This window comes from Asterias rubens, chromosome 14 (assembly GCF_902459465.1).
Source record: "Asterias rubens chromosome 14, eAstRub1.3, whole genome shotgun sequence".
Lineage (NCBI taxonomy): Eukaryota > Metazoa > Echinodermata > Asteroidea > Forcipulatida > Asteriidae > Asterias > Asterias rubens.
The window spans coordinates 4901988-4914436 of record NC_047075.1 but is presented as its reverse complement, the minus strand read 5'-3'; the positions used below and the strand labels follow the sequence as shown (position 1 = coordinate 4914436).

The 12449-nt window shown below is 40.5% G+C and overlaps 1 protein-coding gene and 1 non-coding gene across 3 annotated transcripts in view; both read right to left on the bottom strand.

The window, feature by feature from the left end:
• The window catches only part of LOC117299460 (dihydropyrimidinase-like), a 63062-nt gene extending 52863 nt beyond the window's left edge, over positions 1–10199 (bottom strand). The window contains exons 1-2 of one of the 2 annotated variants that reach the window (XM_033782999.1): positions 10062–10199; positions 1028–1881 (exon numbers count right to left, since the gene is read on the bottom strand). In XM_033782999.1, the coding sequence (XP_033638890.1) occupies positions 1028–1735 (708 nt within the window). In that variant the 5' untranslated portion in view covers positions 1736–1881; positions 10062–10199. The remainder of the gene's footprint in view (positions 1–1027; positions 1882–10061) is intronic. The other variant, XM_033782998.1, reaches the window with a different exon arrangement.
• Positions 8574–8646, bottom strand: Trnas-aga. The gene has a single exon. It is a non-coding gene; the product is annotated as a tRNA-Ser (tRNA).
• Positions 10200–12449: the final 2250 nt, after the last annotated feature.

Below are 12449 nucleotides of genomic sequence, written 5' to 3'. Positions count from 1 at the left end.
AAAAAAACTACAGAATACAAAAACATGACACACTGCTCACTTACAAGTGAGTGTAATGTTCACAGCTCTACTACATGTACACTGTGTGGGTGTACTGGTGTATTGATCAAACTACTTTTCCATTCACTCAAATGTGTTACTTCAGACTCGTTCTCATCATTATGGCCAAGCTTTATTGAACCCGTCTCCTTAGCACAAATTACAGAAAGGAACCAGTCACAACCAATACAAATACCGGTACATGTAATAGTATTCTGCCTGGTAACCCATTCCAGCTAAGCAAGATATGTTTGTGCTAAGCTAATTTCTATGTGCTAAATTCAAAGCATGATAACAAACTTGTCAGCACTACTTTAATGTAGTATGTGGAAGTGTCGTGGCCGAGCGGTTTTAAGAGCACCGAATTCAAACTCTGGTGTTTCTGATCAACAAAGTGTGGATATCCCCAGCCGTGACACTTGTGTTCTTAAGCAAGACACTTACATGTAACCATTGCTTCGTCCTTCAGCTGGGACGTTAAGCCGTTGGTCCCATGTGTTATGTAACGCATGTAAAAGAACCCAGTGCACTTTATCAAAAAGAGAAGGGGTTCGCCCCGGTGTTCCTGGTCGGATCGGCAGCAAATTGTCCACATTGTGCTATCAGAATTAGGTCTCATAATTCAAACGTAGTCCCACATCTGGCAGGAAACACTGTTTGTTACAGCACCAGGAGCGTCACTGGGTGACGGACATGTGCGCTATATAAGAAGCCACAATTAGAATTATCATTATTATGTAGCCATGCTAATAAAACAAAGACATTGATACCATGGAAAGTTTCAGATAGCTGACAGAAAGTGCAACACCATGTAAATAAAAACGACAGTTGAAAAACATATTTCACGGTACAAACAAATCCTACATAATGTATTCTAACGACTTCATGCATTTTAAACAAAGCTGCACAAGTTGCCACTGTTTGTGCTGTACGACCAGACAACAAAAGCACTTCACAAACACAAGGAACTCCAAGGACTGTACATTACCCCATCATCATCGCTAGGTACCAGGCTCAATGAAGCGTCCCTCGGAATCGTCCCCCCATCCGTGCTCTCCGGTCCACCTCCGCAGGACCTGCTCTGGTTAGGCGTGTTCTTGACACGTGGCGTCCTCTCAAAGAGCGGCGAGGAATCCCGTTTGTGATCCTTCGTGGCCTCCAAGTTGGTTCCTTGATCCACGATGTTGAAGACTGCATCGGGTGGGGTGTGTCTTGGGGAGTCACTGAGGTTGCTCGATCTTGAGTCACTCCTCTGGGGTCCTGTGGTCTTCTTCTCAGAGTCAAACTGAAGAGAGTTGCCGCCCCCTTCAACGGCGGCAAACATGGATCCCTTGATAAGACCACGGCTGGAGCGAGGGGAGGAAAAGTTGGAGCCATCGGTTTCAGTGGAACTAGAATCCTGGCGTCGAGGGCGTCCTTCCCCTCGCTCGGACGGGAACTTGAAGCTGTCTTGGTTGGCTTCGATGGTTGTGAACATTGACCCCATCGGCTTGCGACCGTGTCGCGGTGAATCAAGGCCATCCTCATCTTTTTTCCCGGACTGCGGGCGAGGTTTGTCCTCAGAGAACTGCAGCGAGTTTCCGCCACCCTCAACAGGCTCAAACATGGAGCCTAATTTACGAGGCACTCTTTGAGGAGACTCCCCAAGGGTCTGGAAGACTGCACCGGAGTGATCAGAATTCTGTCTTTCGGCCATTTCAATATTCTGTCAAAGTCACTGTTCAGCACGATCTCAGAAAAAAAATAATTCCAGGGCAAGGAAAGTTTCTGGCTGGCCCTGAACGAAAAACTTCCCAGAATCCAACAAGTGTAAAACTCACCCTCAAAGTTGCACAAAGTAGTCTATTGTTGTTAGTTTAGTGCGGAGCAAAACCATTTGCCAGGTTTTAAAGCAGCATGATTGGAAAAAGAAAAGAAGATTGGAAAGAAATTCAGAGAAAAAAAAATATTGTTAGTACTGCAACTTGTCCACTGGTCTTGGGCACGCCACACAAGAGAGTTTTTAGAAAATGTACTAGAGGGAAAGATTAGACTTTGAGAGTTCATCAGATCAAGGGCAGAAAGAGAAGTGAACTTATGAAGGGGGAAAAATAAGTAGAATCAACACAAAAGGGTAGACTTACAACAACCTGGGTACTTAACAAAGTCACAGTAAGGGTTGTGAAAAGAAGGTGTTCCCCAGGCAAACACAAAAATTGTGAACGTTGACAAATCATGGTGGGAAGGTTTCTTTTCATTTTACAATGGACTACATTGTACAGTTCAACCACACATAGCCCCCGATAAATCTACTTCCAGTCACAGTATTTAATCAAAGTGCTGAAAGTGCAGTGCTATGATCCACTCGTTTTCCTACACTTATTAACAAAAAACCTTACTACATTTCCACTGTGTTGGTTTTCTGCAAAAACTTTCCCGTGGTATTATCTTTGCTTTCTTTAGTCTAATTTTATCAAACGAAAAACTTGTTTTAAATCTACTCACTGATAGCTTTACCAAACTTTTCAAGCAGTCACTTTTTAAAAACATTTTTTAAAATATACATGTAGGAGTTTCATTTGATGGTCCCAATTTCACGCTTTTTGTAAGCACGGCTCACCGGGCAATAACTGTTTTTTTTACAAGTTTAGTATTACTATTAGGTGTGATTTACTCTCAAGCTTGAACTATAGTTTTTGTACTATTATTAAACTAAGTTTTCAAGCTAACTAAGTTTCTGTGCCAACCAAGTGTTGTTGCACTAATAAGGTGCTCTAGAAGCTTTTTTATCAACATCATGCACCTTCCCTGGTACACTAGACCCATTTATACCATGGGTGAAGAGGAGCATTAGTAGTAAAGCATCTTTCTCAAGGAACCAAGTGTCATGATTGGACATGACCAGTGGGCCAATTTCATAGAGCTGCTCAAGCAAAGCAAATGCTTAAGCATCTGAAAATAGCTTGCTTATTTTACACATGTCACTGGCCAAAATTTCATGCCATTGCTTGTGACTGGTATTTAGCTGATGTTTACTTAGCGTTTTAACAATTGAGTGGAGTCTTGGCCAGTAATCTGATTTTACTTAGCAAGGATTTTTTTGCTTTTAAAGCACAATTTTGTGCTTAAGCAGCTCTATGAAATTGGGCCCAATGGGCCGACTTCATAGAGCTGCTTAAGCACACAATTTGCTTTAAATAAACGGAAATATTTTACACTTGTTACTGGGCACAATTTTATGCCATACACTGCTTGTGATTGGTATCCAGCTGTTGTTCACTTAGCATCTAACAAATGAGTGCGGTAGTTGGTCGGTAATCTGATTTTACTAAGCAAGAATTTTTTTCAGCTAAGCAAACTTTGTGCTTATGCAGCTGTATGAAATTGGGCCCAGAGCTAAGCCACAAATATAGTATTCTGTCAAGATTTTGTTTTGCTCTTCACATAACAAGAGCAGTTCAGAATAACTCATAATCACTTTATTATGGCATCACCACTTCATAAGATTAAATTGTACTTTATACTGCAAGCATTTGAGCTTTAAGAACTACAACAAAAAATAAAATAATAATCACTTGTAAAACTGATATGAAGTAGTTAAATCATAATTCAATTTAAGTCACAATAACAATTTTTGGATCATGCATTCAACTACCAATACAACACAGTTTTTAAACAGTGATGCCGGGTGTATAAAAAGGATAGGGATTAAAAAAAAAAAAAAATCTCTACAAAATCAATGACAAACCAAAACGGTCCCAACAGAATTAAAATGTGCAAGAATTGCACGGTCTAACATTGAGTGCCAATGGGATTGACTCCACATGAATTTTCTGGGTTTTTTTTTTTCAACAAAAGTTGGCCGTGAGTATTTAAAAGGATACAGACTTGCAGAAAACAAATCATAGAACACCATAAGCTATAGGTGGGTGACGACTGATGTACACACATAATACATAAAATCAAATCATCACAACCATGCAAAAATAAAATCATCACAACCATGCAAACTCAATCGAATTGTCACATACACGTTCATGCTTGACCTAAACATGTATTAGTGTACTACAAGTTACAAATGCGTGTAACTTCACTTTGCGAAAGCGCACTCCAGTATAATGAAGGTCTTTCATAATAAATAAAGTGCCCTTTAAAGTTTACTAAAGAGAGGCCATATCGCCAAAAGACTGTCGAGTAAAACCCAAAACTCTGCTACATTTGAACACACTTACATATAGACAGTTTACATTGTAAATATAGGACTCTGAAAATGGCTGACATCGATGTGAATTAAACATTCACAGGCCCTACAAAATAACTTGCTGTTAACACAGAAGAGAAAACAAACTTGTTTAATCTGCATGAAAACCACAAATCAAACACAAAGAACAAAAACTTGCCAACTTATTTCTTGATTATGATAAATTGCATGTATGCACAGACAGCGCGTTTACACTTGATCCGGCAAGGTGAATCAGATCCACCAAGGTGAGTCAAAGGTGAATCAAAGGTGAATCAACGCTAGTGTAAACAAACGCACGGTGGATCAGGATCAGACTCACCGTGCTTGGCTACAAGCTACCACTGTAAATTTGAACTCACCAGACTACAGAAACAGTTGCTATCACATGATTAGGGGCAAGCTTTAGCTTAGTTACGTAAGAGAGGGTGAACACCCATACACTGAATGGATGAGTATGGCACGATGGTACCAGGGTCTGCTCATCTGGAGGTTGCTATACAAAAGCTTGACCTGACTCATATGACATACATGTAGCAACTGTCTTAATAAGTCTGAGGAATTCCAATATAAGTGGTAACTTGTGAATAAGCAAGTCCTTGTACCAGACATTATTCAAATCTAACTCGCAAATAGTTAAATTCTAACGCAAACACATTCTGTTTCTCAAGTCCAAAAAGCGACAAGATTACCACTTTCTAGGCGTATGGTGATGATAACCCAACATGAATGGTCTGTAAATGATTTAACATCATAAGACCATAGGCACTATTTTGTGGGATGCAAATTAAGAATATTCAATGTCGACACCACCAGACGTTATTTAACTTGATGCCAAATGAGACCATGAGACCAACTTCCTTCATTGATGATGAGGAAACATATGGTAACTTGCTTTGAGAGAGAGAGAGCTCGGGTGAGGCACAGCTTATACTGGTGTACTGTTCAGTATGCACTGTGTCTTATAATATGAATGCAACCAGATGAAGTAAAGAGTATTACACAAGAAATTTTGAACAAATTGAAGAGAGTTTTAGAGAAGCAACATTTTTTAGTACTAACACTAAACGCAGAATGTAATACATTGAGTCTTCCTGTACAGTATTGATCACCAATCAAGATATTTTACTTCAACTGTAAAGACTGTCAACTTACACCTAAACCTACCCTAACCCTTGGCCCTAACCACAACATTAACCTTAACCTCAACACCAAACCCTTAACTAACCTTGGGTAACCCTAACCCTAACCCAAACCATTAACTTTAACCTCAACTAACCCTTAACTAACCCTGGCTAACCCTGGGTAACCCTGGGTAACCCTAACCATTCACATGAACCCTAACCCTAACCCAAACCATTAACCCAAACCTAACCCTTAACTATAACCCTGGGTAACCCTAACCATTTGCATGAACCCTAACCCTAACCCAAACCATTAACCCAAACCTAACCCTTAACTATAACCCTGGGTAACCCTAACCATTTGCATAAACCCTAACCCTAACCCAAACCATTAACTTTTACCTCAACACCTAACCCTTAACTAACATTGGGTAACCCTAACCATAACATTAACCCTAACCCTAACCCAACTTTAACCTCAACACCTGTAGCCCTTAACTAATCCTGGTAACTCTAACCATAACATTAACCCTAACCTAAACCATTAACCTTAACCCCAACACCTAACCCCTAACTAGCCCTAACCTAAACCATATCCCTAACCATATCAGCTAACCTTGACCTCAACAACTAACCTACCCTGGGTATAATAACCAACCATAACTTTAACCCTAACCCTAACCCAAACCATAACCCTACCCCTACCAGCTAACCTTAACCCTAACCCCTGATCACAGAAAGCATGCCAGTTCCAGATCTACATGTACGTGTACATTGTGTAGCTCTAAGAATATTTGTGTCTCATTTCGCTCAAGGCAACACTCATGGTTTCATCCAACAGTGGATTAGCGAATACCGAAGGACGTGCGTCTAAAGATCTGATCTGTTGAGAGGCAAGTCTAGGTGAATGATCAACACACTACCGCTGGCATTAACTCAACACAGAACATGCACAGCCTGAATAATGGCGACAACATTAAGAAAAATTTCATAAAATCCCACAAAATCACTTTGAAATAAAACTTTAATGTTATATTACATGGAGATGTAACAACTTCTGGAATAAATAATAAGAACTTGGGTTAACCCTTAACAAGCATTTGTAGTAGGGCCTATCAGTTTGTTTAAGAACAAAATCTGACAGGGATTCGAACCCCTAACCCATGAACCCCTTCCAGCCTGTTTCACTCCACTGCAAGAGAAGAACCTCTTCCTTTCAATGTATATTTCTGTTGCCAAGTCATGTCCCTACAATGTTCTTAAAGGCCGGTTTATAGTCAGTCGCAGGAAGGTCATGCATACTATTCCTACCAGTGGGATTCGAACCCCTAACCCATGAACCCCTTCCAGCCTGTTTCACTCCACTGCAAGAGAAGAACCTCTTCCTTTCAATGTCTGTTGCCAAGTCATGTCCCTACAATGTTCTTTAAGGCCGGTTTATAGTCGGTCGCGGGAAGGTCGTACATAATATTCCTACAAGTGGGATTCGAACCCCCGACCCCCTGAAACCCCTTCCAGCCTATTTCACTCCACTGCAAGAGAAGAACCTCTTCCATTCAAAGTATATGTCTGTTGCCAAGTTATGTCCCTACAATGTTCTTAAAGGCCGGTTTATAGTCGGTCGCGGGAAGGTCATGCATACTATTCCTACCAGTGGGATTCGAACCCCCTGACCCCCTGAAACCCCTTCCAGCCTATTTCATTCCACTGCAAGAGAAGAACCTCTTCCACAACATTCCTTTAAATTTATCCATCTGTTGCCAAGCCATGTCCCCACACTGTTCTTTGGTGCATCTCATCTTCATTAATAAATCATAATAATAATGATATTGAAGTCTTAGCGCACGTCTTATATCTACAAAACAAGTAGCCGTAGTTGGACGTCAGTCACTGCTTGCAACGGCGGAGTCCAACCTGGGCTACCAAACAAGGTACTCAAGGCACTGAATATATATAAACTTTCAGAAAGATGAACTCTTTACTGCCTCTTCTCTCATTCGGCTTTAAAAAAAAACATCTTCAACAAATCTGGCCATCTGTATGACACATTTTATGTTTCTGATACATGGTATCTTAATCATAAAATGTGTCCCTCATTAAACCATCCATAAATGTTAACCACCAATGTGCCATGTGTTTGATATGGTGATTGGTCTCAGCTGTCGTATGCCAAACATACAATAGCAAGGTCATATTTATAAGCATCAAGTATCTGTTATACTACAACTCATTAAATGTTTGCCGTAATTTGTTGCAGCCAAAAATGCAGAACTTTATCAATACTGGCTACCCATACAATGTACACATCCTGTAGGTCTTTAATAAACCCCCTAAAAAATCGTAAAATAGAGAAAAACATGATAATTCTTAAGAATTGAACTCCCAAAATTAAAGCCGGCCTCACAAACCTTTGAGGGAAAATACAAGGTTAGGGTTGGAGAAGGGTTCAAAATCCCCAAGAAGGTCTATGGGTTGTGTATTTCCTGAGAATCTGCCCTCTAGTGGTGTACACAAGGTCTTAAAAGTCAAACCTGCTCTTAAGTGTCTGTCAAAAACACTGTGCAATGACACCATGCACTACAATACATTACACTGTAACCATGGTAACTCATTCCAACATGCAAATGTTAAAACAACAAGCAAGACAGCAAATCATGCAACAACCTCCCTCCAAAACCCCTTCCTCCATTCATTTATTTGGTATTTATTTTGGTATTTATATATTCCGGTTAACAATGAAGCCAAGGGTTTTCCAAAAAGTTAACTTAATCACTGAACTATTCCAGAGAAAACCCACACAATCACACTATTTTTTACTGACTGTTATTTGCTGTATCTTTTTTTATGGATTTTCTGGTATTGTGTTAAATTGTTATGCGCTCTCGAACAGGCTGGTCCTGGAGAAAGCGCAATAGTAAGTTCAATAAATTATTATTATTACTCTAGGTCTCTGGGGGATTTGAACAGGGGCCCCAGAGGTCGAAGGGAAGGACAGATATCTCTACGCCAACCAGACTGTGTACCCACATGGAGGTATCCAGGTCCACATTCTTAAACAATACTCCTTTACTCTAGGAAATGTTTTATGTTATATATATTAATTTTGGGTTTTTACCCATATATACACCGATGTGTGTAGCACTGTATACTCAGTACTTTCCCGAGTCCTGTGAAAAAAATCACAGGAATTTTTACTCGGGTGGGATTTGAACCCACGACCTCTGCAATTCTAGAGCAGTGTCATACCAACTAGACCACCGAGATTGCCCGGTGGCTAGAGGCAGTTCGAATCCTATGCTATCCTTGGGGTTATATAACTCATGGGGCGAGGCAACGTCATTGAGAAAGTTTGTACACCAAATCCTGGGATTTCATCTCCAATTGCATCAAATCGCTGAGGGTAATTCCATTGGAAACTCTTGATGTCTATGGTAACTATTCAAGGAGGACTGAGGCAAAGTTTCTGACTAGCAGAGTGTGGGTTCGAGTCCCGGTCGTGACACTTGTCTCCTTGAGCATGATGCTTTACCATAGTTGTATTTCGGATGGGACTTTAGTCGTGTGTATGCTGTGTACTAGGATTTGTAGTGGGTGTAAAAGAAACCAGAACACTTATCGTGGACGAGGGGGATTAACCCAGTGTTACTGGTTCACATACTTACAGTGTAGCAAGTACCCTTATTTACAGAGGCTGATTTCACAAAACAATCAAATTCATCGCAAGACAAAATGTCTGTATTACCGTAGCGAGTTGTATTGTGACATCACACTTTACTTAGCAATTCCGATTGATTTGCAGATTATGATCAATCTTAGCTCTTTGTGAGATTGGCCCCAGGTTTCCTCTAGCTTGTGGGCTATAGTGCTTTTAAAGTTAAGTTTTTAGGCAACCTCGGCTTCATTACCAGAGCAATATGTAATAATAATATAGTTTATACTGTACAAGTGAATGATGCCTACCAACCCGTGCTGTACCTGGTGACTATCGAGCAACAAACCAAGACATGGCTGGCGAACAAAATCTTCATTTGCTTACATAATGAACACAAGTAAAGGCAAATTTTCAAGTAGAATTTCTTCTTGCACTTGTCACTTGTGCATTTAAACACATGTAGGCTACTTCACTTTACGAAGAATTGTCGTTCACACAGTGGCTAATGCAGAAACTCGGCGCCAACCATGTAAATAGAGAAGGATGGCTGAATCAAGCGTATAATGCCCCAAATATAAAGACCATGAAATGAAGCCAAGTTCTTAGTAAAATTTCTCAGAGAGAAAGAGTGTCACTTATTATAAAGTACAATATAAAACCTGTAAGAATTATATTAAACTTGTTTGCCCCAAAACGTTAAGCATTTCACAGGTAACTTGTTTTTATGACACGGTTCATGAAAAGTAGAAAACGGAACGAATGTAACCTTAAAAAAAGATAAATCCGATGGTGGAATACATTCAGATACCATTTGTACCAAAATGTAAACAAACTTGTGTTCAGCTGATGTTTCAAACGATACCACTCCCTAGTCTGGTATCTCAAACACAATTACAGGTTGGTCTAATCGTAATTGATCTGAAATCACCCAAGTCATTTGCTAAAAAAAACAAAAACATGCGTATCATAATCAAGTGATCAAAATGATTAGACGTAATCAGCGAAATCTCGCTGAGGTTAAACTCACCGGTTATAAAGCCAATGTGATCTGGTGGTCGCCGTGTGTACATGTATGCACCCCTTGCTCACACACACAATACATGCAATATGTTTTTTAATCTAGTCACTCTGTCAATTCAGTGTACACACATGGAGGCTAGTAGATGTCGGATAGTAAAGCACATGGGGCAGTAGGTAAGGTGCGTGCACATCATCATCTACTACAGTGCCCACTAATGATATTATAATGCAGCGTCTCCCATGCAGATCAGGGGGATGGGACTGTTAATTAACATAATGTATACTACAGTGAGGCTAGTCTTTGCTGTGTGAATGCATAATGTATACATGGCCAATGGTTCTTTGTGTGGTTGTCAAGCAAGTGACGGGTGGTACATGTACAGTCATCAATGACATAACAAGGAGGCTTGAGACGGGGGAGGAGGATTGGGAGGAGGACGGGGAGGGGGAGGGGGGAGCGGGGTAAGAAGAGGGCTATTTTTTATTTTATTTTTTTTATTTTTATTTTTTTTTGGGGGGGGGAAGTGAGCAATTAGTCAAGGTATGGTGCAATACTTGTCCTTGATCTTACAGATTGTACAATTGTGTACAGTTTGACCATCTCAGATGAATTTGATCTTTGAGAGGGGGGCATGACCATTTTAATATTGCAAAGGGCACATCGAATGTTAAATATTCTGAGTGGATATCAAACCTTTCAAAGGACATCAAGGCAAAGATCAGGGCAACAGTGGAGGTGGTTCAAAGCCTGATGTTGTCTTTTTGAAAGAGAAAGGGCACCAAGGCGTCGCCTCTTTTGTAATGAGGAAATTGTAAATTTCAATTAGAATATTTAAAAAAGGCATGTAGGCAATGACCGGGGGCATTGTGGAATCCTCCATCAAAGATATGTAATACAGGCTGCCTAAGTGCCCAATGAGGTCAAGCTGAGGTTGTGCAGTTGTGGCCAAAATAGGATGAGGGTACATGTTTAATTTATTGCCAGGTTTGACCCCCATTATGGGAGGTGAGGCTACATCTTCAGATGAGGTTACTCATCACTAATAATGTCAGCTTGACTGGATTATGGTTGGACGAAGGGTTATGGTGCATGGATGTAGGTTGACTTTACAGGGAAGGGGAGGGGGGGGGGGTGTATGCATAACCAAAAAGCTCTCACGGTGAACAGGTGGGAGCAGATGAGATGGTGGTGGATGAATTTGGGATAGAGTTTCTGGGAGGGGTTGTAGGGGGAATATGTTAAGTTTTAATGGAGAAGCCTTAGGGGAGCTTTTTTGTGTGTTTGGTTTTTTAAACTTGGTTAGGCACAAGGAAATTGTAAGTTTCTACTGTCTTAGCATTTCAAGGGCACCAAGGCAATGACCAGGAGAATGGTGTCAATCACCTTTGTTGCAGATCTGCGTAGTACATGTATGAGGTCCGTGTATGTCACAGTGCCTTGTTGGGGGACTGTCCTTATTACTGTAGCATGAACAGCCACATGCCAGATTGTAGCATCAACAATAAATTAGACATCACAAATCTGTTTTTTCGCTGCAAATATTTGCAAGCTGTGCTCAACTGCTGCGAAATTGTTTGTGCTAATTTGAGACATAACTTTTCTTTTGACATTCACAAGTTTGAAGCGGGCTATAGGCTGGTAGACCTATGAGGGTCTTGTGTAATGAACACACCCGGCATTGTCATCCATGAATGGTTCCATATTGAGTGTCCTCATAAGGGGATAAATACGGCACTGTTTCTGAGCTCCACAAATGGACAAACCATTTTGTTATCATATTGCACAAAGTCATGAACCAGTAATCATCTGCTATGAGGAAGAATAATTATGGCGAAGTGTCAGGCTGACGCTTCGTAAGGTTGCATCATCATTATTGGTGGAGGAAAAGGCAGTGATGTGTTCACAAATTAACACCTTACATGTACGTAATGTGCAGAGTAATGCTGACATAGAAATATTGGTTGTCTCTTGGATTTATCACAGCACTGAATAAACCAAATTAGTTCATTGTACATTTTCATTGACAGCACAAACATTCAAAACAACTGCATATTTCACTTGGGTACACTGGTGTTTCGATACCAAGCGGTTCGGACTCAGGCTCTGGTATTGCTGGTCAGCTGAGCTTGGGTTCGAGTCCCAGTCATGCCACTTTTGTCTTTACCATGTTGACCTAAAAGATACCTAGCCATAATTGTGACCCGCTCTGTGAAAATGAGTCAGATGTTGACAATTTAAAGAATTGAGTTATATGCATGGCTGGAAAAAACACACCAGCAGCAGTTATGAGGTATAATGTCATATATATATTTTTTTAACGTATTTAAACTACCGTTTCACGCAAAAGGATGTACTAGACTAAAGTACTTGTATGATCACAAAACTGACCGAGAA